At 32.8% G+C, this 27971-nt stretch overlaps 1 protein-coding gene across 1 annotated transcript; it reads right to left on the minus strand.

Moving 5' to 3' along the window:
• Positions 1-1142: 1142 nt before the first annotated feature.
• ccni (cyclin I) lies at positions 1143-27561 on the minus strand. The gene is made up of 10 exons (XM_083890487.1): positions 27351-27561; positions 25846-26005; positions 23929-24063; positions 20599-20673; positions 20270-20410; positions 4963-5091; positions 4749-4850; positions 4491-4641; positions 4078-4328; positions 1143-3193 (listed from the first exon to the last, which is right to left on the minus strand). The coding sequence occupies exons 2-10, from the start codon at positions 25957-25959 to the stop codon at positions 3041-3043; spliced, it is 1251 nt and encodes a 416-aa protein (XP_083746613.1). The 5' UTR covers positions 25960-26005; positions 27351-27561; the 3' UTR covers positions 1143-3040.
• Positions 27562-27971: the final 410 nt, after the last annotated feature.

A 27971-nucleotide genomic window follows, 5' to 3' on the forward strand; every position in this document is an offset into this window, starting at 1 on the left:
AATTTTATAATATATATATGTTTCTTTAAGTAAATATTATATAAATATCCTTCTTAAAATATTGTTTTTTTAAATTATATATATATATATGTTTCTTAAATTATATATTATATATATGTTGTTTCTTAAATTATATATATATACAAATGTTTCTTAAAGTAAATATTATATATATATTATGCTTCTTAAAATATTGTTTTTTAAATGATATATATATATCAATTATATATTATATATATTGTTTCTTAAATTATAAATATATATACTTATGATTCTTAAATTATATATTATATGTTTCTTTAAGTAAATATTATATCAATATTATCCTTCTTAAAATATTGTTTTTTTTAATTATATATATAAATTTTATATTATATATATATATTGTTTCTTAAATTATATATATACTTATGTTTCTTAAATTATATATAATATATATATTATGTTTCTTAAATGATTATATATATTTCTTAAATGATTATATATATTTCTTAAATTATATAGTAATGTTTCTTAAATTATTGTTTTTTAAATTATATATATATACGTGTTTCTTTAATTATATACTATATATATATATATATGTTTTAATGATTACAGATCAGAACATAAACAAACTAACTGTGCACTTTTTTGCTGTTTTTAAACTTTAAGAAAACAATGCAGTGTTTTAATAACATGAGTTTCTGTCAAATTCCTATATTTTGTATAATATATATCTACGCAAGTATGAGAAATGTAGAGATATGGATTATTTCCAATTTCCCAAACCTTTATGAACGATGTATTTGTTTCCTTGATTTAAAACAAAACTTTCAGCCCTAAAATACACTTTATTTAAAATAGAGAAGATTATTTTTGAGTAATTAAAAATCATAAAAAAGTGTCCCTCAAGAAAAAGAGTTGAGCCAAAACTGAACATTGTTATTATTGAGATAATGTTTTTAAAACATTTTGCCTTTAAAGGATAACATTTTTATTACGTCATAGAGATTTAAATCAGTGTTTAATTCATGTTCTCGTGACCTTTGACCTTTTTATAGCTGCTTTCTTTATTTCTGTAAAAAACCTCAAACTTCATAAACCAGTAAAAGTAGAAACATGAATGAAGACGACGGAGAACAGAGTCAGTTTTCACTGGTTTTCTCTCTTTATTCATTTATCGATTGATCGATCGGTGTTGATCGTGGTGCGTTCAGGGACCAGCAGCCGTTAACTAACCAGCAGCCGTTAACTAACCAGCAGCCGTTAACTAACCAGCAGCCGCTGCAGCAGGATCAACAGAGCTTTTTGTGACAGGAATAAAAATATCTTATTAAAACAGAACAGAGATAAACACAGAGTCCTTTTATGTTTTTTTTTTTTGTCGAGTTTTTGCGCCGACAACTCAAAAACAAACAAACAAACAAACATAAAAACCCACACATTTCTGTCTCTTTGATTCATATTTAAATTAAAAGTTTTTAATAATAATAAATTAAGTCGCCACGTTCTGAGTCTGTCGTCACGGCAACAGAAGACGGCGGATTCATAGGAATTAGCAAAGGGTGCTCGGAGGTGCCGAGTGGGCGGAGCCAACGCTAAAGGTTAACCCCGCCCACTGAGAAGCTGTAACAGTAATTATTCACGCGTTTTCTTAAAAAGAGGCGACAGGCGACTTTTTCGAAGATGGGAGCTGAACAATTTATCGCAATCTTCAAACAACGCAGTTCGTGAATCGCAAAAAGGCTACGATTTATTTTATCCAAATTTGATTGTTGACAATCGATTGTTTTATACAGTGTTCATATTTAAAGGTTATTTAAAATGATTTACACTGTAAATAAATAGAGATTTGGTTTAAAAATCGATATTTATGTCAGGAATAAATTTTGGAATTTAGAAATTTTATCCAAGTTCTTCAGTCCTCGCAATAAAGTTCAGCAACGGTTCTATCACATTACTAATTTTTCGCATTTTTCTCCCAATTGTTGTTCTTTTTCCAATTGTTCAAACAATGACTGTAAAATATACTCGACGTTAACGTAAAACTGCGAGGTGAAAAATCTCCTCTGTTCCAGCTTTAAGTTTACGATAATTTCAGAGTCTCCGCGGGAAGAAAACAACGTAAAAAAAACGAGCGTCGACAATCAAAAGTGCACTTTAATTTAAAATAAACACGCATTTCTTTCTTTTTCTATCATAACCTACAGATGGCGGTGTTTGTCGTCGCCGTGGTAACATTCATACGTTTGATTTGGATTCTACAGTTTTTTTAATGAAGATTAGAAACATAAATATGTTAAAAACAAACAAATATAAGATGACAAACAACAACAACAACAGACGGAGGGAAATAAAAGAACGTCAATCCTAGTTTAGATTTTTTTGGAAGGCAAATTTTTCTACTCAATATTTTATAGATTTTTTTTAGACATTTTTGTGATTATTATTATTATTATTATTATTCAGAGTTTTAGCAGCAGCAGCAGGTTTTTTTAGTTTTTGTGTTTTTTTGGGGCTCTGTTTTCCTGCTGCAGGAGATGACGGAGAACTTAACGAACTTCAGGTCACGTGATCACGTCGGGTCACGTGATCACGTCGGGTCACGTGATCACGTCGGGTCACGTGATCCCTTCACGCCGAGAACTTTTACTGCGCGGAAACTAAAAACCATCTCAAACGCCGTCGTCGCGTCACGTGACGCCGTTTTCTGACGAGCTGCCTCTATTGCTTTTCTTGATGCTAAATTAATATTCGGAAACAACGATTTTCTTCTTCTCCGACTTTGTTGATTCTTGCTGAGCTAATGTTTGCGTTCCATTTGTACTCGCAACTCGGAACAAACGCCGCTACTTTTGTCGTACACAGCGCGCGCGTATATTTTAGTTTTACAGTAAGTCGGTCGCACATGTTGCTACGCAAAAGAAACCTCCGAGTTCCGATGTAAATGGAACGCAGTACAAACTGAACGATTTGTAAAGCGACAGAAAAACGGACGAGGACGTCGGCGGCGGTTGAGATGGTTTTTGAGTTTGTTTTTTTGCTTCCTGTTTGGTCGTTAGGAGGCACTGACTGGCTGCAGAGGCGGGCAGGGGGAGGAGCTTCCTTCCAGTCTCGGCGTCGCCCCCTCCTGGACAGCGAGGGTGGTGACGTCTTCGTTGTAGAGGCGTTTGATGCCGTCGTAGAAGTCGTCCACCTCCATGTCCTCCACCTAAACACACACAACAAACAACTGTTAATATTAAAGCTGACTAATTTACTTAAAGGTATAGCTCACTCTCCCACACCAAAGTCCATAGAGAAAATCAGTGATTTTAACATCACAGTAATGGAGGCAGCAGTGGATAAACAACTCCTGTGTGCTAACTTACAATGACTGATTTTTGTCAATTCGGCTTTTAAAAACCTTCATTCTGATTGACCCCAGTGACACAAAGTGACCACACGAGGCAGCAGTAGACAGCAGCTCCTGTGTCCCTGTGAGCTAAAATCACAGATTTTCTCTATGAGGTCGTTTGTCGTACAAAATTTTTTGAAAACAAAATTTTGGTCCACAATTTCATAAAAGCGACATACTATACTATGTCGTCCAAAATGTTTTGGTCTAAAAATTGAAAAAAACGTCATACTTTACAATGTGGTCCAAAATTGGACAAAAAAAGACATACAATACTGTCGTCAAAAAATTTTAGAAAATTTTTTTTGGGTCAAAAATTTGACAAAAATGACATACTACACAATGTCGTCCAAATTTTTGTGAAATTTTTTTTTGGGTCCAAAATGTCATTTAAACGACATACTATACTATGTTGTCCAAAATAGGAAAAAAAATTTGAAAAACATTTTTTTGGTCCAAAACTATGCTACGTACTATGCTACGTACTATGTAGTACGTTATACTATACTATGTCGTCCAAAATGTGTTAAAGTCTGTCTTACAATGAGATAAAGATGTGAAACATGTTCTTAAGATTGTTAAATGTGTTAAAATCCATTTTGTCATACAACCCTCACCCTTAAAGAAAAACCTAAACTATCACTTTAAATGAGTTAAAACTTCATATTTTAATTCTATTTCCAGCGTCTCGTCTTCACCTTGCGTTTGGACGAGGCCTTGCAGCGCAGCATGATCTTCTTCAGCCGGTTACCGTGGTGGACTTTGACGGGAGGAGAGAGCAGAGCAGGGAGGCTGCCGTCTGTGGAGGAGGAGGAGGAGGAGGAGGAGGAGCTCCGGGGTGGAAGTCCCGCCTCCTCCTCCTTCTCTGCTGCTCCTGCAGGTGTTTGTGGTGGAGCAGAGGAGGAGGAGGAGGAGGAGGAGGAGGAGCTGGTGGAGGTGATGATGGTCCCTGGAGAGGAAAACGGTAAGAACTTTAATGCAATAATCAAAGTATCATTAAATACTGAGCTGTTGATTTTCCTGTTCCTGCATCTTCTCACTCTCTTCACAGATATCACATAGATTGTGTGTGGCTCCCTCTAGAGGCAGATGAGGTGAATTGCTGTCTTACCCGGTGAGGAGGAGGCAGCAGCAGCAGCAGCAGAGAGCTGCTCCTGCAGAGGATGGTAGATGTAGACGGTGTTTGGAGGCAGAGAAACTCTCAGAGTGGACAGACGACGAGACACAAACTCACGACTCCTGATCAACTCGGAGCTGTTGATCTGACACACAGAGAGAGAGAGAGAGAGAGAGAGAGAGAGAGGGTGAGTCACATGATCCTCACTGACCAATCACAGCTGCTGTTGTTCAAAGTGAGTGAGTCGGGTACCTGTGCCCTCCTCAGCAGGTCCATGGTCAGGAGCAGCCAGTCAGGACAGCAGGTCTCCAGCTCCAGGGTGATGAGGGCCAAGGCCAGCATGGATCCTCTGAGCTACAGGAACACACCAGGGACAAACTTTAACCCCACTGTGTTATTTTATTTACTATGATGTTGAAACAAATATACGGACGTGATCATCCTCCATGTGTGTGTGTGTGTGTACCTGTAGCAGAGTGTGGTCACACAGACAGTGGTAAAGTCTCTTTGTGAGCAGAGCCAAGTGCTGAGAGACATTCAGTCCCAACACAGAGTCCACAGACCCAGAGCGACGCGACGCCACCATGGCATGGAACTGAGACACGGAGACAGACAGAGGGACAGTGAGGACAACTGAGACACATCAGAGACAGTGAGGACAACTGAAGCTAGAGACACATCAGAGACAGTGAGAGGAGGACGTCTTAATAAACCATGACCAAACATGGATGACATAGTATAGTATGATGTTTTTGTCAAATTTTGGACAAAAATTGTTTTTTCAAAGAAATGGTCACATTTTGGGCTAAAAAAAAAAATTCTGACTTTGGACGACATAGTATAATATGTTGTTTTTGTCAAATTTTGGACCAAAATGTTTTTGTTGAAAAAAAATGGTCAGATTTTGGACGAAATAGCGTAGTATGACATTGAGGACGACAACATAGTATAGTATAGTATGACGCTTTGTCACATTTTGGGCTAAAAAAAAAAGCCTAAAAAAATTCTGATTTTGGACGACAGTGTAGTATGACATTGAGGTCGACGACATAGTATAGTATGACGTTTTGTCACATTTTGGGCTAAAAAAATAATTTCAAAAAAATTTCCAATTTTTGGACGACATATGTAGTATGATGTTTTTGTCAAATTTTGGACCAAAATTTTTTTTTCAAAGAAATGTTCAGATTTTGGACGAAATAGTGTAGTATGACATTGAGGCTGACAACATAGTATAGTATGACGTTTTGTCACATTTTGGGCTAAAAAAATAATTTCAAAAAAATTTCCAATTTTTGGACGACATAGTATAGTATGATGTTTTTGTCAAATTTTGGACCAAAATTTTTTTTTCAAAGAAATGTTCAGATTTTGGACGAAATAGTGTAGTATGACATTGAGGTCTACGACATAGTTTAGTATGACGTTTTGTCACATTTTGGGCTAAAAAAATAATTTCAAAAAATTTTCCAATTTTTGGACGACATAGTATAGTATGATGTTTTTGTCAAATTTTGGACAAACATTTTTTTTTCAAAGAAATGGTCACATTTTGGGCTAAAAAAAAAAATTCTGACTTTGGACGACATAGTATAATATGTTGTTTTTGTCAAATTTTGGACCAAAATGTTTTTGTTGAAAAAAAATGGTCAGATTTTGGACGAAATAATGTAGTATGACATTGAGGACGGCAAACATAGTATAGTATGACGTTTTGTCACATTTTGGGCTAAAAAAAAAGCCTAAAAAAATTCTGATTTTGGACGACAGTGTAGTATGACATTGAGGTCGACGACATAGTATAGTATGAAGTTTTGGTCACATTTTGGGCTAAAAAAAAATTTCTTCAATTTTGGACGACATAGTATAGTATGTCGTTTTTGTCAAATTTTGGACCAAAATTTTTTTTTCAAAGAAATGTTCAGATTTTGGACGAAATAGTGTAGTATGACATTGAGGTCTACGACATAGTTTAGTATGACGTTTTGTCACATTTTGGGCTAAAAAAATAATTTCAAAAAATTTTCCAATTTTTGGACGACATTGTATAGTATGATGTTTTTGTCAAATTTTGGACAAACATTTTTTTTTCAAAGAAATGGTCACATTTTGGGCTAAAAAAAAAAATTCTGACTTTGGACGACATAGTATAATATGTTGTTTTTGTCAAATTTTGGACCAAAATGTTTTTGTTGAAAAAAAATGGTCAGATTTTGGACGAAATAATGTAGTATGACATTGAGGACGGCAAACATAGTATAGTATGACGTTTTGTCACATTTTGGGCTAAAAAAAAAGCCTAAAAAAATTCTGATTTTGGACGACAGTGTAGTATGACATTGAGGTCGACGACATAGTATAGTATGAAGTTTTGGTCACATTTTGGGCTAAAAAAAAATTTCTTCAATTTTGGACGACATAGTATAGTATGTCGTTTTTGTCAAATTTTGGACCAAAATTTTTTTTTCAAAGAAATGTTCAGATTTTGGACGAAATAGTGTAGTATGACATTGAGGTCTACGACATAGTTTAGTATGACGTTTTGTCACATTTTGGGCTAAAAAAATAATTTCAAAAAATTTTCCAATTTTTGGACGACATTGTATAGTATGATGTTTTTGTCAAATTTTGGACAAAAATTTTTTTTTCAAAGAAATGGTCACATTTTGGGCTAAAAAAAAAAATTCTGACTTTGGACGACAGTGTAGTATGACATTGAGGTCGACGACATAGTATAGTATGAAGTTTTGGTCACATTTTGGGTTAAAAAAAAATGTCTTCAATTTTGGACGACATAGTATAGTATGTCATACTTTTTTTTTTTTAAAAGTCGACGTCAATGTCATACTATTACTACTACTATTTCGTCCGAAATCTGGCAATATTTTTGAAAAAAAAATTTTGGTCCAAAATTTGAGAAAAACGACATACCATACTATGTCGTCCAAAATTGAAGACATTTTTTTTTAACCCAAAATGTGACCAAAACTTCATACTATACTATGTCGTCGACCTCAATGTCATACTACACTGTCGTCCAAAATCAGAATTTTTTTAGGCTTTTTTTTTAGCCCAAAATGTGACAAAACGTCATACTATACTATGTTGTCAGCCTCAATGTCATACTACACTATTTCATCCAAAATCTGAACATTTCTTTGAAAAAAAAATTTTGGTCCAAAATTTGACAAAAACATCATACTATACTATGTCGTCCAAAAATTGAAATTTTTTTAGAATTTTTTTTTTTAGCCCAAAATGTGACAAAACGTCATACTAAACTATGTCGTCGACCTCAATGTCATACTACACTATTTTGTCCAAAATCTGAACATTTCTTTGAAAAAAAAATTTTGGTCCAAAATTTTACAAAAACGACATACTATACTATGTCGTCCAAAATTGAAGACATTTTTTTTTAGCCCAAAATGTGACCAAAACTTCATACTATACTATATTTAGGCTTTTTTTTTAGCCCAAAATGTGACAAAACGTCATACTATACTATGTTGTCGTCCTCAATGTCATACTACGCTATTTCGTCCAAAATCTGACCATTTTTTTTCAACAAAAACATTTTGGTCCAAAACTTGACAAAAACAACATATTATACTATGTCGTCCAAAGTCAGAATTTTTTTTTTAGCCCAAAATGTGACCATTTCTTTGAAAAAAAAATGTTTGTCCAAAATTTGACAAAAACGTCATACTATACTATGTTGTCAGCCTCAATGTCATACTACACTATTTCGTCCAAAATCTGAACATTTCTTTGAAAAAAATTTTTTTGTCCAAAATTTGACAAAAACATCATAACTATACTATGTCATCCAAAAATTTGAAATTTTTTAGAATTTTTTTTTTTTAGCCCAAAATGTGACAAAACGTCATACTAAACTATGTCGTCGACCTCAATGTCATACTACACTATTTCGTCCAAAATCTGAACATTTCTTTGAAAAAAAAATTTTGGTCCAAAATTTTACAAAAACGACATACTATACTATGTCGTCCAAAATTGAAGACATTTTTTTTTAGCCCAAAATGTGACCAAAACTTCATACTATACTATGTCGTCGACCTCAATGTCATACTACACTGTCGTCCAAAATCAGAATTTTTTTAGGCTTTTTCTTTTTAGCCCAAAATGTGACAAAGCGTCATACTATACTATGTTGTCGTCCTCAATGTCATACTACGCTATTTCGTCCAAAATCTGACCATTTTTTTTCAACAAAAACATTTTGGTCCAAAATTTGACAAAAACAACATATTATACTATGTCGTCCAAAGTCAGAATTTTTTTTTTTAGCCCAAAATGTGACCATTTCTTTGAAAAAAAAATGTTTGTCCAAAATTTGACAAAAACGTCATACTATACTATGTTGTCAGCCTCAATGTCATACTACACTATTTCGTCCAAAATCTGAACATTTCTTTGAAAAAAAAATTTTGGTCCAAAATTTGACAAAAACATCATACTATACTATGTCGTCCAAAAATTGGAAATTTTTTTGAAATAATTTTTTTAGCCCAAAATGTGACCAAAACTTCATACTATACTATGTCGTCGACCTCAATGTCATACTACACTGTCGTCCAAAATCAGAATTTTTTTAGGCTTTTTTTTTTAGCCCAAAATGTGACAAAGTGTCATACTATACGATGTTGTCGTCCTCAATGTCATACTACGCTATTTCGTCCAAAATCTGACCATTTTTTTTCAACAAAAACATTTTGGTCCAAAATTTGACAAAAACAACATATTATACTATGTCGTCCAAAATCAGAATTTTTTTTTTTAGCCCAAAATGTGACCATTTCTTTGAAAAAAAAATGTTTGTCCAAAATTTGACAAAAACGTCATACTATACTATGTTGTCGTCCTCAATGTCATACTACGCTATTTCGTCCAAAATCTGAACATTTCTTTGAAAAAAAAATTTTGGTCCAAAATTTGACAAAAACATCATACTATATACTATGTCGTCCAAAAATTGGAAATTTTTTAGAATTTTTTTTTTAGCCCAAAATGTGACAAAACGTCATACTATACTATGTTGTCAGCCTCAATGTCATACTACACTATTTCGTCCAAAATCTGAACATTTCTTTGAAAAAAAAATTTTGGTCCAAAATTTGACAAAAACATCATACTATACTATGTCGTCCAAAAATTGGAAATTTTTTAGAATTTTTTTTTTTTAGCCCAAAATGTGACAAAACGTCATACTATACTATGTCGTCGACCTCAATGTCATACTACACTATTTCGTCCAAAATCTGAACATTTCTTTGAAAAAAACATTTCGGTCCAAAATTTTACAAAAACGACATAGTATAGTAAAAATTTTTTTTCAAAAATTGGAAATTTTTTTGAAATTATTTTTTTAGCCCAAAATGTGACAAAACGTCATACTATACTATGTTGTCAGCCTCAATGTCATACTACACTATTTCGTCCAAAATCTGAACATTTCTTTGAAAAAAAAAATTTGGTCCAAAATTTGACAAAAACATCATACTATACTATGTCGTCCAAAAATTGGAAATTTTTTTGAAATTATTTTTTTAGCCCAAAATGTGACAAAACGTCATACTATACTATGTTGTCAGCCTCAATGTCATACTACACTATTTCGTCCAAAATCTTAACATTTCTTTGAAAAAAAAATTTTGGTCCAACATTTGACAAAAACATCATACTATACTATGTCGTCCAAAATTGAAGACATTTTTTTTTTAGCCCAAAATGTGACCAAAACTTCATACTATACTATGTCGTCGACCTCAATGTCATACTACACTGTCGTCCAAAATCAGAATTTTTTTAGGCTTTTTTTTTAGCCCAAAATGTGACAAAACGTCATACTATACTATGTTGTCGTCCTCAATGTCATACTACGCTATTTCGTCCAAAATCTGACCATTTTTTTTCAACAAAAACATTTTGGTCCAAAATTTGACAAAAACAACATATTATACTATGTCGTCCAAAGTCAGAATTTTTTTTTTTAGCCCAAAATGTGACCATTTCTTTGAAAAAAAATGTTTGTCCAAAATTTGACAAAAACGTCATACTATACTATGTTGTCAGCGTCAATGTCATACTACACTATTTCGTCCAAAATCTGAACATTTCTTTGAAAAAAAAATTTTGGTCCAAAATTTGACAAAAACATCATACTATACTATGTCGTCCAAAAATTGGAAATTTTTTAGAATTTTTTTTTTAGCCCAAAATGTGACAAAACGTCATACTATACTATGTTGTCAGCCTCAATGTCATACTACACTATTTCGTCCAAAATCTGAACATTTCTTTGAAAAAAAAATGTTGGTCCAAAATTTTACAAAAACGACATACTATACTATGTCGTCCAAAATTGAAGACCTTTTTTTTAGCCCAAAATGTGACCAAAACTTCATACTATACTATGTTGTCAGCCTCAATGTCATACTACACTATTTCGTCCAAAATCTGAACATTTCTTTGAAAAAAAAATTTTGGTCCAAAATTTGACAAAAACATCATACTATACTATGTCGTCCAAAAATTGGAAATTTTTTTGAAATTATTTTTTTAGCCCAAAATGTGACAAAACGTCATACTATACTATGTTGTCAGCCTCAATGTCATACTACACTATTTCGTCCAAAATCTTAACATTTCTTTGAAAAAAAAATTTTGGTCCAACATTTGACAAAAACATCATACTATACTATGTCGTCCAAAATTGAAGACATTTTTTTTTTAACCCAAAATGTGACCAAAACTTCATACTATACTATGTCGTCGACCTCAATGTCATACAACACTGTCGTCCAAAATCAGAATTTTTTTAGGCTTTTTTTTTAGCCCAAAATGTGACAAAACGTCATACTATACTATGTTGTCGTCCTCAATGTCATACTACGCTATTTCGTCCAAAATCTGACCATTTTTTTTCAACAAAAACATTTTGGTCCAAAATTTGACAAAAACAACATATTATACTATGTCGTCCAAAGTCAGAATTTTTTTTTTTAGCCCAAAATGTGACCATTTCTTTGAAAAAAAATGTTTGTCCAAAATTTGACAAAAACGTCATACTATACTATGTTGTCAGCCTCAATGTCATACTACACTATTTCGTCCAAAATCTGAACATTTCTTTGAAAAAAAAATTTTGGTCCAAAATTTGACAAAAACATCATACTATACTATGTCGTCCAAAAATTGGAAATTTTTTAGAATTTTTTTTTTTAGCCCAAAATGTGACAAAACGTCATACTATACTATGTTGTCAGCCTCAATGTCATACTACACTATTTCGTCCAAAATCTGAACATTTCTTTGAAAAAAAAATTTTGGTCCAAAATTTGACAAAAACGACATACTATACTATGTCGTCCAAAATTGAAGAAATTTTTTTTTAGCCCAAAATGTGACAAAGCGTCATACTATACTATGTTGTCGTCCTCAATGTCATACTACGCTATTTCGTCCAAAATCTGACCATTTTTTTTCAACAAAAACATTTTGGTCCAAAATTTGACAAAAACAACATATTATACTATGTCGTCCAAAGTCAGATTTTTTTTTTAGCCCAAATTGGGACCATTTCTTTGAAAAAAAAATGTTTGTCCAAAATTTTACAAAAACGTCATACTATACTATGTTGTCAGCCTCAATGTCATACTACACTATTTCGTCCAAAATCTGAACATTTCTTTGAAAAAAAAATTTTGGTCCAAAATTTGACAAAAACATCATACTATACTATGTCGTCCAAAAATTGGAAATTTTTTTGAAATTATTTTTTTAGCCCAAAATGTGACAAAACGTCATACTATACTATGTTGTCAGCCTCAATGTCATACTACACTATTTCGTCCAAAATCTGAACATTTCTTTGAAAAAAAAATTTTGGTCCAAAATTTGACAAAAACATCATACTATACTATGTCGTCCAAAAATTGGAAATTTTTTAGAATTTTTTTTTTTAGCCCAAAATGTGACAAAACGTCATACTAAACTATGTCGTCGACCTCAATGTCATACTACACTATTTCGTCCAAAATCTGAACATTTCTTTGAAAAAAAAAATTTGGGTCCAAAATTTGACAAAAACGACATACTATACTATGTCGTCCAAAATTGAAGAAATTTTTTTTTAGCCCAAAATGTGACAAAACGTCATACTTTACTATGTTGTCGTCCTCAATGTCATACTACGCTATTTCGTCCAAAATCTGACCATTTTTTTTCAACAAAAACATTTTGGTCCAAAATTTGACAAAAACAACATATTATACTATGTCGTCCAAAATCAGAATTTTTTTTTTAGCCCAAAATGTGACCATTTCTTTGAAAAAAAAATGTTTGTCCAAAATTTGACAAAAACGTCATACTATACTATGTTGTCAGCCTCAATGTCATACTACACTATTTCGTCCAAAATCTGAACATTTCTTTGGAAAAAACATTTTGGTCCAAAATTTGACAAAAAACGTCATACTATACTATGTCGTCCAAAATCTGACATTTTTTTGAATTTTTTTTTTTGCCCAAATGTGACCAAAACGTCACACTATACCAGGGGTTTGCAACCTTTAGGAGGAAAAGAGCCATTTTTGTCGTCTCTCCACCCAAAAATTCATTTGGAGCCGCAAAAAAACCCCCAAGATGAAGATAACACATATAAAGGTTTTTATACAGACGGACTATATATAATAGTAATAGTCTCTTTCATTTATGACATTTAAGAACTACAACATGTTCTGTTTATAGCCAACCTCTAGATCCCGTAGACCTGGTTCTTCCATTGTTTCATTGTTTGTGGCAAATTAAAGAAATTAAAATGAACCCACTTTGAAATAAATGAAGCAAATATTTGGATTGTATGTTGTTCGTGCTCAAGAAAAACGATATGTGGATCCAAAGATGGACAGGACACATCCAAACATGTACTGAATATTGCATTTTACGTCGACATTGGATGTTGCACAAGATATTAAAACACTTTTATTTGTCGCCTTGATCTCTAAAGCTACAAGGAGCCACTGCAGAGTGGCTGAAGAGCCACATGTGGCTCTAGAGCAGCAGGTTGCAGACCCCTGTAACTAGGGCTGAACGATATGGACAAAATTTCATATCTCGATATTCATGCCAGATATCTCGATATCGATACGATACGACTACAGGTTCGGTGAAAACCAAGCATTTTTCAGAAAAATAAAAACCTTATACAAAAGACTGTGGAAACTTTCCACATGGAAAGTGCAGTTTTATTGATGAGAACTCACTGCCAGTCATCAACATTAACATAAAGTTACCAAAGAAAAAATAAAAAAAAAATTTTCATCATCATCACATTTTTACTGCAGCTCCGCTTTAATGTTCGATGTGTTATCAGTCATCACGCAAACCTGTTGGTCCTCATTCAAGTCCCAGTCTGCTAACCGTTAGCAGCTAACGCACCTCTCGTCTCCTGCGCTATATTATCACCTGTATGCTGCCCGGGGAAGAAGGACGTCTGCAGACAGCGGCTCTTGAGTTCGGAGTTTGTTGTAATAAAATGGATCGTAAAACTGATGTAAGGTTCGGTTGTCCGGCTTGACCACAGGTCCGTGGTTGTGGCGAAATGATCGATGATTTATGTTTTGGCACAAAATCGCCACCGGCCTCATTATCTTCCGCACTCATGTCACTTTTCTTTCTTTTTTTTGATTTTCCCAATGTATATCGTGTGTGAGTGTGCGTCTCAGTCTCCGTCTCCCTCCCGCCCTCCTATGTTTGTCATTGGTTTGCTTCAGCTGTCGATCCACAGCAAGCATGAAATAAGGTTTGTGATTGGCTGGCCGTAGTGGTGCATTCAAGGGGAATCATAAAAAAGATGTTATTTTGTTTGCCGGAGCTGTACATGCAGGGCGAGCGCGGGGGAAAAACTATATCGTTTATATCGTCGCTTTTTCGATATTAATATCTTGAATGTTCATATCTCGATATCGATACGATAACGATATATCGTTCAGCCCTATACTATACTATGTCAAAAACGTCATAGTTTATGTGTCGTCATGGAGGAAAAAAGAATTCAGGTGGCCTAATGGATAAGGTTAGGCCTCCTGAGCCAGGGATGATGGGTTTAAGTCCCGTCTCAGCTGAATGTCATTCAGACAAAGTTGACTAAAACAGTGAAGATTAAAAAAAACTATATATATATATATATATATAGTCTAACACGTTCTAAAAACGTTTGTCCAAAATGTGACCAAAATGTAGTATGTAGTATGTCATACTATACTATGTCGTCCAAAATCGGACAATTTTTTGGAAAAACCTTTTTCTGGTCCAAAACCTGACAAAAACGTCATACTATACTATGTCGTCCAAAATGTGAAAAAAAATTTAAAAAAAAATTTGGTCCAAAATTGAACAAAAACGACATAATATACTATGTCGTCCAAAATCTGACAATTTTTTTGAAAAACCTTTTTCTGGTCCAAACTTGACAAAAACGTCATACTATACTATGTAGTACATCATACTATACTATGTCGTCCAAAATCGGATTTTTTTTTGAGTTTTTTTTATATAGTACAGTATGTCGTTTTATGAAATTTTGAACCAAAAAAAATGTTTTCAAAAAATGTTGGACGACATAGTATAGTATGTCGTTTTGTCAAATTTTGGACGACATTGTATAGTATTACGTTTTTAAAAATTTTGGACCAAAAAGATGTTTTCAAAATATTTTGGACGACATAGTATAGTATGTCGTTTTTTTTCAAAAAATGTTGGACGACATAGTATAGTATGACGTTTTTTCAATTTTTGGACCAAAACAATTTTTTCAAAACATTTTGGACGACATGTTTTGGACCAAAACATTTTTCAAAATTTTTTTGGATGAACATAATATAGTATGTGGTTTTTGTCAAATTTAAGACCAAAACATTTTTTTCAAAAAAAAATTGGACGACATAGTATAGTATGTCGTTTTTTGTCAAATTATGTAAGACAAAGTATAGTATGTCGTTTAATGAAATCTTGGACCAAAATTTTTTTTTTTAAAATAACATACTATACTCTGTTGTCAAAATTTTTTTGACAGAGTATAATATGTAATTTTTTGTCAGATTTTGGACGGCATTGTAAAATGACGTTTTTGTCAAATTTTGGACTAAAAAATGTTTTCAAACAAATTTGGACGACATAGTATAGTATGTTGTGTTTGTCAGATTTTGGATGGCATTGTAAAGTATGATGTTTTTGTCAAATTTTGGATGTTTTATGAAATTTGGACCAAAAAATGTTTTCAAAAAATGTTGGAAGACATAGTATAGTATGACGTTTTTTCAATTTTTGGACCAAAACTATTTTTTCAAAACTTTTTGGATGAACATAGTATAGTATGTCGTTTCTGTCAAATTTAAGACCAAAACATTTTTTTCAAAAAAATTTGGACGACATAGTATAGTATGTCGTTTTTTGTCAATTTATGTTAGACATAGTATAGTATGTCGTTTAATGAAATCTTGGACCAAAATAAAAAAATAAAAAATTACATACTATACTCTGTTGTCAAAAAAAATTTGACAACAGAGTATAGTATGTAATTTTTTGTCAAATTTTGGACCAAAAAAACTTTTTAAAAAAATGTTGCACGACATAGCATAGTATGTCGTTTTTATGAAATTTTGGACAAAAAAAAAAAATTTGAACGACAGTTTAGTATGTTGTTTTTTGTCAAATTTTGGACGACATAATATATGTCGTTTTTTGAAATCTTGGACCAAAAAATTTTTGTCAGATTTTGGACGGCATTGTAAAATTATGTTTTTTTCAAATTTTGGACCAAAAAATCTTTTTAAAAAGAATGTTGGACGACATAGCATAGTATGTCGTTTTTATGAAATTTTGGACCAAAAAATGTTTTCAAAAAAATTTGGACGACATAGTATAGTATGTTGTTTTTTGTCAAATTTTGGACGACATAGTATAGTATGTCGTTTTATGAAATCTTGGACCAAAATTTTTTTGTCAGATTTTGGACCAAAAAATCTTTTAAAAAAAATGTTGGACGACATAGCATAGTATGTCGTTTTCATGAAATTTTGGACCAAAAAATGTTTTCAAAAAAATTTGGACGACATAGCATAGTATGTGATTTTTTGTCAGATTTTGGACGGCATTGTAAAGTATGATGTTTTTGTCAAATTTTGGACCAAGAAATCCTTTTAAAAAAATCTTGGACGACATAGCATAGTATGTCGTTTTTCATGAAATTTTGGACCAAAAAATGTTTTCAAAAAAATTTTGACGACATAGTATATGTTGTTTTTTGTCAAATTTCGGACGACATAGTATATAGTATGACGTTTTCATGAAATTTGGACCAAAAAATGTTTTCAAAAAATGTTGGACCACATAGTATAGTATGACGTTTTTTCAATTTTTGGACCAAAACAATTTTTTCAAAACAATTTGGACGACATTTTATGAAATTTTGGACCAAAACATTTTTTCCAAAATTTTTTGGATGAACATAGTATAGTATGTCGTTTTTGTCAAATTTAAGACCAAAACATTTTTTTCAAAAAAATTTGGACGACATAGTATAGTATGTCGTTTTTTGTCAAATTATGTAAGACATAGTATAGTATGTCGATTAATGAAACCTTGGACCAAAATTTTTTTTTTTTAAATTACATACTATACTCTGTTGTCAAAAATTTTTGACAACAGAGTATAGTATGTCATTTTTTGTCAGATTTTGGACGGCATTGTAAAGTATGACGTTTTTGTCAAATTTTGGACCAAAAAATCTTTTAAAAAACATGTTGGACGACATAGCATAGTATGTCGTTTTTATGAAATTTTGGACTAAAAAATGTTTTCAAAAAAATTTGGACGACATAGTATAGTATGTTGTTTTTTGTCAAATTTTGGACGACATAGTATAGTATGTCGTTTTATGAAATCTTGGACCAAAATTTTTTTGTCAGATTTTGGACCAAAAAATCTTTTAAAAAAAATGTTGGACGACATAGCATAGTATGTCGTTTTCATGAAATTTTGGACCAAAAAATGTTTTCAAAAAAATTTGGACGACATAGCATAGTATGTGATTTTTTGTCAGATTTTGGACGGCATTGTAAAGTATGATGTTTTTGTCAAATTTTGGACCAAGAAATCCTTTTAAAAAAATCTTGGACGACATAGCATAGTATGTCGTTTTTCATGAAATTTTGGACCAAAAAATGTTTTCAAAAAAATTTTGACGACATAGTATATGTTGTTTTTTGTCAAATTTCGGACGACATAGTATATAGTATGACGTTTTCATGAAATTTGGACCAAAAAATGTTTTCAAAAAATGTTGGACCACATAGTATAGTATGACGTTTTTTCAATTTTTGGACCAAAACAATTTTTTCAAAACAATTTGGACGACATTTTATGAAATTTTGGACCAAAACATTTTTTCCAAAATTTTTTGGATGAACATAGTATAGTATGTCGTTTTTGTCAAATTTAAGACCAAAACATTTTTTTCAAAAAAATTTGGACGACATAGTATAGTATGTCGTTTTTTGTCAAATTATGTAAGACATAGTATAGTATGTCGATTAATGAAACCTTGGACCAAAATTTTTTTTTTTTAAATTACATACTATACTCTGTTGTCAAAAATTTTTGACAACAGAGTATAGTATGTCATTTTTTGTCAGATTTTGGACGGCATTGTAAAGTATGACGTTTTTGTCAAATTTTGGACCAAAAAATCTTTTAAAAAAAATGTTGGACGACATAGCATAGTATGTCGTTTTTATGAAATTTTGGACTAAAAAATGTTTTCAAAAAAATTTGGACGACATAGTATAGTATGTTGTTTTTTGTCAAATTTTGGACGACATAGTATAGTATGTCGTTTTATGAAATCTTGGACCAAAATTTTTTTGTCAGATTTTGGACCAAAAAATCTTTTTAAAAAAATGTTGGACGACATAGCATAGTATGTCGTTTTCATGAAATTTTGGACCAAAAAATGTTTTCAAAAAAATTTGGACGACATAGTATAGTATGTTGCTTTTTGTCAATTTTGGACGACATAGTATAGTATGTCGTTTTATGAAATCTTGGACCAAAAAAATGTTTTCAAACATTTTTGGACAACATAGTATAGTATGTAACTTTTTGTCAGATTTTGGACGGCATTGTAAAGTATGATGTTTTTGTCAAATTTTGGACCAAGAAATCCTTTTAAAAAAATCTTGGACAACATAGCATAGTATGTCGTTTTTCATGAAATTTTGGACCAAAAAATGTTTTCAAAAAAATTTGGACGACATAGTATATGTTGTTTTTTGTCAAATTTCGGACGACATAGTATATAGTATGACGTTTTTGTCAAACTTTGGACCAAAACATTTTTTTCAAAGAATTTTGGACGACATAGTATAATGTCGTTTTTTGTCAAATTATGTAAGACATAGTATAGTATATAGTTTTTTAAATATTTGGACCAAAATAATTCTTTCAAAAAATTTCGGACGACATAGTATAGTATGTCGTTTTTATGAAATTTTGGACAATTTTTTTTTTTACAAATATTTGGACGACATAGTACAGTATGTCGTTTTATTAAATTTTGGACAGAAAAAGTGTTTTCAAAAAATTTTGGACGACATAGTATAGTATGTCGTTTTCATGAAATTTGGACCAAAAAAACATTTTCAAAAAATTGTGGACGACATAGTATAGTTTGTTGTTTTTATGAATTTTGACCCAAAAAATGTTTTCAAAAAAATGTTGGACAACATAGTAAAGTGTGACGTTTTTTCAATTTTTGGACCAAAACTATTTTTTCAAAACATTTTGAACGACATAGCATAGTATGTAGTTTTTATGAAATTTTGGACCAAACCATTTTTTCCTAAAAATGTTGGATGACATAGTATAGTATGTCGTTTTTTGTCAAATTATGGAAGACACAGTATAGCATGACATTTTTTCAATTTTTGGACAAAAATAATTTTTTCAAAAATTCTTGGACAAAAATAATTTTTCCAAAAATTTTTGGACAAAAATAATTTTTTCAAAATTTTTTGGACGACAAAGTATAGTATGTTGTTTTTTGTCAAATTTTGGACGACATAGTATAGTATGTCGTTTTATGAAACCTTGGACCAAAAAGTGTTTTCAAAAAAATTTGGACGACATAGTATAGTATGACGTTTTTGTCAAATTTTGGACCAAAACATTTTTTTCAAAGAATTTTGGACGACGTAGTATAGTATGTCGTTTTTTGTCAAATTATGTAAGACATAGTATATAGTATGACGTTTTTTGTCAAATTATGTAAGACATAGTATATAGTATGACGTTTTTTGTCAAATTATGTAAGACATAGTATAGTATGACATTTTTTTAAATATTTGGACCAAAATAATTTTTTCAAAAAATTTTGGACGACATAGCAGAGTATGTCGTTTTTTGTCAAATTTTGGACGACATGGTATAGTGTGTTGTTTTTATGAAATGTTGGACCAAAATCTTTTTTTGAATTTTGGACTTTTAGTGTAATATGAAGTTTTTGCCACATTTTGGACCAAAACATTTTTTTCAAAAAAATTGGCAGATTTTGGACGACATAGTATAATCAAAAATGTTGTCAAATTTTGGACATCTTACTGAAGTGTGACTACATCTCATTTAGGATGTCTTCGTAAAATAGGACTTTTTTGTGTCATTTCGGATGTTTTATTAAACTAAGACAGACTTACAATTTGCAGGAAGTCTAGGGCTGTGGCCGTGTGCAGGTCCCAGTTTAGTTTGTCCAGGATGATCCGCTCCATCCTTAAGATCTCAGACGGTGAACAACCACAACTGCTGGAGGTGACCAGCTCCTTCAGAGAGGGCACACACTGACACACACAAAACATCCAAGTGTTTGTTAAAGCATTCCCAGCTTATCTTGTTTGCATTTTGTTACTGTACATTAGATTAGTTATTTATCAAACGTTATGACTGTACAGTGGAACCCTTTCTCTGTCATTTGATCAGAACAAGCGCAGATAATATAAATATAATGTTTTATTATATTTGTGTTTACCTCGTCCTCCTCACAAGTTTTTGCAGCCAGAAAGAAGCAGGCGATGGCGATGCAGCGCAGGTATTTTGGACGAGCCTGAAAAAAACAACAACAATCCAGATAAATCAACTTGACAACAAGGAAAACGTAATAGTACTTTTACAGTTTTTCATTTTCGTCCTGTTCTGTTCACTTGATGAATAAAGTCCTACTGAGTACAAGAGCATTGTCATTTATTTATTTCCAAACTAAAATCTGCGGTCATGCTGTGCAATTAAACATTTCCTTTGACATCTAGGGGGCGCTACAGAGCACTTTTTTAAATGAGTGACTCCCATACATCTCATGTTAAATGTGTTGAAATATGAGGAAGTGACAGCTTGTTCTGTGGGACACATGACGTTCAGATCTGGCACTTCCTGTTCCTGTGTAAACTTTGAACGTCAACTGATGCAGAAGACAAACAAACCTGAGGCAAATCTATCAACAACCTCACACTCATCCAACACTTTAACCTCTTTTCAGACGTTCAAATTTAAATTCTATGAATGAACAATGTAAAAAAATACTGACTATTAAAATTATAACTATATTTACATATATACACAATATAGACATCAAGTTAGCAGCATAACTTTCTGCTGTTTTTTTTTTCATTTTTAACAAATGTTGATGAAGTAAAAAATTACACAAAGTCAGATTTTTGTAAAGTGTTGAAAATGTGTCAAAAAAGTCATAATTCAGTAAGATGTCAAAAATGACACAAAAAAGTCATACTTTTAGTAAGATGTCAAAAATGATACAAAAAGTCATGTTTTTAGTAAAACGTGGAAAATGTGTCAAAAAAGTCATATTTCAGTAAGATGTCCAAAATGACACAAAAAAAGTCATATTTTTAGTAAGACGTTGAAAAAGTAAAAAAAAAATCAAATTTCAGTAAGATGCTGAAAATGTGTAAGAAATTCATATTTTATAAGACGTCCAAAATTAGACAAAAAAGTAATATTTTAGTAAGACGTTGAAAATGTGTCAAAAAAATCATCATTTATTAAGACGTCCAAAATTACACAAAAAAGTCATCATTTATTAAGACGTCCAAAATGTGTCAAAAAATTCATATTTTTGTAAGACGTCCAAAATGAGACAAAAAAGTCATATTTTAGTAAGACGTCCAAAATGAGACAAAAAAGTCATATTTTAGTAAGACGTCCAAAATGAGACAAAAAAGTCATATTTTAGTAAGACGTTGAAAATGTGTCAAAAAAAATCATCATTTATTAAGACGTCCAAAATTACACAAAAAAGTCATCATTTATTAAGACGTCCAAAATGTGTCAAAAAATTCATATTTATTAAGACCTCCAAAATTACAAAAAAGTCATCATTTATTAAGACGTCCAAAATGTGTCAAAAAATTCATATTTTAGTAAGACGTCCAAAATGAGACAAAAAAGTCATATTTTAGTAAGATGTCAAAAATGATACAAAAAGTCATGTTTTTAGTAAAACGTTGAAAATGTGTCAAAAAAGTCATATTTCAGTAAGATGTCCAAAATGACACAAAAAAAGTCATATTTTTAGTAAGACGTTGAAAAAGTAAAAAAAAAATCAAATTTCAGTAAGATGCTGAAAATGTGTAAGAAATTCATATTTTATAAGACGTCCAAAATTAGACAAAAAAGTAATATTTTAGTAAGACGTTGAAAATGTGTCAAAAAAATCATCATTTATTAAGACGTCCAAAATGAGACAAAAAAGTCATCATTTATTAAGACTTCCAAAATGTGTCAAAAAATTCATATTTTTGTAAGACGTCCAAAATGAGACAAAAAAGTCATATTTTAGTAAGACGTCCAAAATGAGACAAAAAAGTCATATTTTAGTAAGACGTTGAAAATGTTTCAAAAAATTCATATTTTAGTAAGACGTTGAAAATGTGTCAAAAAAAATCATCATTTATTAAGACGTCCAAAATTACACAAAAAAGTCATCATTTATTAAGACGTCCAAAATGTGTCAAAAAATTCATATTTATTAAGACGTCCAAAATTACACAAAAAAGTCATCATTTATTAAGACGTCCAAAATGTGTCAAAAAATGCATATTTTAGTAAGACGTCCAAAATGAGACAAAAAAGTCTTATTTTAGTAAGACGTCCAAAATGAGACAAAAAAGTCATATTTTAGTAAGATGTCAAAAATTATACAAAAAGTCATGTTTTTAGTAAAACGTTGAAAATGTGTCAAAAAAGTCATATTTCAGTAAGATGTCCAAAATGACACAAAAAAAGTCATATTTTTAGTAAGATGTTGAAAAAGTAAAAAAAAAATCAAATTTCAGTAAGATGCTGAAAATGTGTAAGAAATTCATATTTTAGAAGACGTCCAAAATGAGACAAAAAAGTAATATTTTAGTAAGACGTTGAAAATGTGTCAAAAAAATCATCATTTATTAAGACGTCCAAAATTACACAAAAAAGTCATCATTTATTAAGACGTCCAAAATGAGACAAAAAAGTAATATTTTAGTAAGACGTTGAAAATGTGTCAAAAAAAATCATCATTTATTAAGACGTCCAAAATTACACAAAAAAGTCATCATTTATTAAGACGTCCAAAATGAGACAAAAAAGTCATATTTTAGTAAGACGTCCAAAATGAGACAAAAAAGTCATATTTTAGTAAGACGTCAAAAATGAGACAAAAAAGTCATATTTTAGAAAGATGTCCAAAATGAGACAAAAGTCATATTTTAGTAAGACATTGAAAATTACACAAAAAAGTCATCATTTATTAAGACGTCCAAAATGTGTCAAAAAATTCATATTTTAGTAAGACGTCCAAAATGAGACAAAAGTCATATTTTAGTAAGACGTCAAAAATGAGACAAAAAAGTCATATTTTAGTAAGACGTCAAAAATGAGACAAAAAAGTCATATTTTAGAAAGATGTCCAAAATGAGACAAAAGTCATATTTTAGTAAGACATTGAAAATTACACAAAAAAGTCATCATTTATTAAGACGTCCAAAATGTGTCAAAAAATTCATATTTTAGTAAGACGTCCAAAATGAGACAAAAGTCATATTTTAGTAAGACGTCAAAAATGAGACAAAAAAGTCATATTTTAGAAAGATGTCCAAAATGAGACAAAAGTCATATTTTAGTAAGACATTGAAAATTACACAAAAAAGACATCATTTATTAAGATGTCAAAAAAAGTCATATTTTAGTATGTCGTCAAAAATGACACAAAAGTCATACTTTAGTAAGACCGTGTGTCTCTTAGTGTTTGTTTAATGTGATAAAATCAGCTGAACTCGGTGAGTGTATTATGAGTGGTTGTCTCTACCTTGATGGGAGTGAGGAAGCGGTCCAGGATGCTAACGGCTAACACCAGCGTCTCTGGGTAAAGCTGCAGTTTGCTGTGAATCTCCGTCAACCAGCGCACGGCCTCGTCTCTCTGAAGCGGGGAGACGTCTGTATCCTGGAGACACCACAGAGACACAGAGGTGATCAAACGCCATCCTTCAATCACAAGACCTTCACTACAGAATAAAAACATGACCAGGATAATGTTGGTGTGAACAGAGTTAACACAAATCTCAGACAAATTCTTTCAGGTAACTTTCTTTAAGAAATTGTGCGGGTCTCAAATGGAATGGAATGTGCCACACTGGACTAACAGCAGGGATCAAAGGTCAGAATGCAGCTGACCCAGTTGCTCCTACGACAATGAAACTTGACACTGGAAAACATGCCGTTTGTTTTTAGACGCGAGACACTGGACACAGAGCTGGACCAGAACACACTGGACACAGAGCTGGACCAGAACCCAGACGCGAGACACTGGACACAGAGCTGGACCAGAACACACTGGACACAGAGCTGGACCAGAACCCAGACGTGAGAGACTGGACACAGAGCTGGACCAGAACACACTGGACACAGAGCTGGACCAGAACCCAGACGTGAGAGACTGGACACAGAGCTGGACCAGAACCCAGACGTGAGACACTGGACACAGAGCTGGACCACAATCCAGATGTGAGACACTGGACACAGAGCTAGACCAGAACCCAGACGTGAGACACTGGGCACAGAGCTGGACCACAATCCAGACAGAACCTCGTCTGCAGACCCTCAGCTCGTTATTACATTGTATTTTCTCCTTTTACTATTTAATCTGCTTAATTTAATCAGGGGTTTTTCCAGCATCTTGACTCCATGATGTTATTGATCCAGAGTCTTATTGATCTTTGTTCTATTTTCTTGTTCCTGCACCAAAACAAATTCATCTGAGTCTATTATTCTGATTCTTTTCAATACTGACAGAAACGTTCATTTCCACATCATAGCTGCAGTTGAGTTGATTTCACCCAGTGTGACCTCTTACACCAGTTTACCTGCCTGACCGTTTCATTTATTATTATCTACAGAGAAGCAGAGAGTTCAAGGTCTCCACACAGAGCAGTTTGTTATTCTGCATTTCTTTATCTCACCGTCAACACAACCTTCAGGGTTTTAAAAAACGTCTCAAAAGAGCAAATTTATGCCTTTTAATGTCCTATCATTTCAGGTAAAGTGTCCTGAAAGGTGTTTTTTATACAAAATGACTCTGGGAACCTCTGGTCTAAGGTCTTAGTCTTGTTGTACAGTTTTGATACTGGGGGCTGCAACAACTGATCAATGACTACTTCATATCTACATTAAAACTAAATCATTTTGGTTTGTGGACAAAAACAAGACATTGGACATGTCTTTTGGTCACTGTGGTTGTTTTAAAGTTCTTTACAAATAAAGTTGGACTTGCTTGGATTGAATATTTAAAAAGAAATCTGAAAGAATTGCTGCAGGTTTTCAACAATCTCGTGAAAACTGCCGTAAAGTGATAAAAGACGTTCGATCGCAATAAAAACGGCACTTAAATCCCAGGAATGCAACGTACTGTGGGAGTTCCTCTGAAACAGAACAGGTGAGTAAACTGGGCGAGTCCAGCTAGGAGTGATGGTGTGATGAGGAACATGTCTGGCTCTTTGTCTCTGTGTGTGTGTGTCATGACAGACACGTCGTCTACCTGCTGCAGATGTAACACGTCAGGGACAGGGACACGTCTGCGAGCCTCAGTATCAATACCTATTTCACAATCTCTGTCAGGAACTACAAAGATGCTGGAGCTAACCACCGAACCATAACCGCCTTTTATTTTGAAGTCGCTTATGTTGCAAAATCACGGCAAAAACAGTTGCAGAGAGATGGATGGGCTCACCTGTGAGGAGGGCTTCTTTGGCACGTAGACCTTCCACATCTTAGTTTCTCTAGAGACGGCCTTTTCCAGAAGAAAAGACAGCCTCTGGCCTCCCCAGGGTTCTGAGAACTTCATGGTGTCCTTCCCTGGTTGAGCCTCCCTCCTCACTGGATACAGCTACCTGCACACAGACACGCAGACACACAGCAAAACATCACTGACCGACCAACACTCTGCTGCTCACAGGACTGCTCACACAGTCGGGATGAGCCGATACGATAGAGTCAAATCACTATATTACAGGCTTCACTATGCACAAAAATTTTTAAAAATGTAAATAATGTATTTGAAATAGTTTGAAATGACTCAGAACAAATGTGTTGCTAAGCTATACTTTTTTATATCATGCTATTTAGGATTTAAATCAAATCAATAGTTCAGTCTGGATGATATGTCCTTATAAAAATAGCATATATATTATATTTTGAGTCGATATCCTGCTATAGGAGAAATATGTGGCTGCACACTGGCTGTTTCTCTGGACTAAATTCTAATCTACTGTTTATGATCTGTATTACATGATCTTAAAATACAGTTATTATGAATTACCTTTCATTTCAGATAACAGCCGATGATGTAACACACCGTGCATACATGCACAATAACAATACAGGTCATTTAAGAGGTCTGTGGTTTTACACGTGCAATTAACAGTTCACAAGAGGTTCAAATAAAATTCAGTGTCATAAAGGGAGTTTTTTTTTTATTATTAAAACACATTTTCTTATTTTTCAGCTTCTTAATGTGAATATTTTCTGCTCCAAACATTAAAAAACCTAGGAATTAAATCATAAAAAAAATACACTAATAATAGCCCAAAGTGTACAAACACTGGTACATATGCTAACATTTATATTTATTAATTGTGTACATTTTTAATATTACGAACATTTTAGTGCCATTAGACTATTTTTACGTACAATACTGCTTTTTTAAAAATAAATCGATTTAAGTGTTATTTCATTCCTGAATAATAATGAATAGCTTCACTGAATGAGAATCGAGTTATGTAATAGCTCGCTAACCTAGCATTAGCTAACTGTAAACAAACCAGTCACGGTCGAAAGAACTGGAGAATTCTGGAGAAAAAAAACACCTGAATCTACTCCGGAAATTCCCTCCGTGTTTTGGGAAGTACCGGGCCTCCTGGAGCAGGTGCATTAACCCCCCCACACACACACACACATACGACTATTCCCTGGAACGAATGCTATGCCAGCTGTGGCGTCGCTAGCATCTCGCTAGCTACGTGAACTATTTCGCCTGCTTTTTTTCCCCTGTTATTTCGTCTTTTATGAATTAAAAACGTTTAATATGTTGTTCTGTGTCTTCGCTCGTTGTCACATAAACAGACTCGGCGAGCGCGTATGTCAAATTAGCTGACTAACGCCACCGTAGGAGCCATTTAAATGGCTGAGTCATGGCCGGTACATAGACGGAGCCCGGAGCCCGGAGAGCTTCCTTACCTCCCCTGCCAAGCGGAGAAAGCCACAGTTGGATTTCATCCGCTCCTCTCGACTCACGCAGAAAATAAAGGGGTGAAACCGGGGAGCCGCTGCGCTCTTCAGACCTCCATCCTGGCGTCCATGCTACTGCGTGGTGGGAGAAAAAGGGGGTTACGGTATAAAAGGGATATAAAAATAACGGAATATAGACAGAGACGTCTACTTCCGAGGAGGGGACTGAGGGGGGGGGAGGAGATATTGGGACTGAGGCTCCGCCCACGCCCGGGCAGGCCGAGGCAGAGCCGGAGGGTAAAACAATCGCACCCTCTGTGGAATATTCCTGTGTCATTTTGTTCAGTGTTTGAACAGAAAAATAAAACAATAAATGCGTTTTTTACAGTTTTAACAGGAGTTAGATGCGAGTTTTTTATTAATTTGATGTCTTTGATGACAGAAAAAAATATGTTTATTAGTATTCTATTACATTATATCTCATATTTCAGACACAGTCTCTTAATGAACATATAGAATAAGCTGATGATGGGCGGTTTGTGCAATAATAAGCAATGTTGGTCGACTTTAAATAACAATAATGACCACTAATTAATATTTGGTCAAAATAAAAAGATAGTATCTCGAAAT

The sequence above is a fragment of the Microchirus variegatus genome (genome assembly GCF_963457635.1).
Source record: "Microchirus variegatus genome assembly, chromosome: 1".
Classification (NCBI taxonomy): domain Eukaryota; kingdom Metazoa; phylum Chordata; class Actinopteri; order Pleuronectiformes; family Soleidae; genus Microchirus; species Microchirus variegatus.

Excerpts from the sequence above, each read along its gene's own strand:
- ccni (XM_083890487.1), bottom strand. The coding sequence starts at position 25,959 with ATGAAGTTCTCAGAACCCTGGGGAGGCCAGAGGCTGTCTTTTCTTCTG. Across the intron at positions 20,674-23,928 it reads GCTTCCTCACTCCCATCAAG|GCTCGTCCAAAATACCTGCG; the intron begins GTAGAGACAACC and ends TGTTTTTTTCAG. Across the intron at positions 4,329-4,490 it reads TGCTGCCTCCTCCTCACCGG|GGACCATCATCACCTCCACC; the intron begins GTAAGACAGCAA and ends TTTCCTCTCCAG.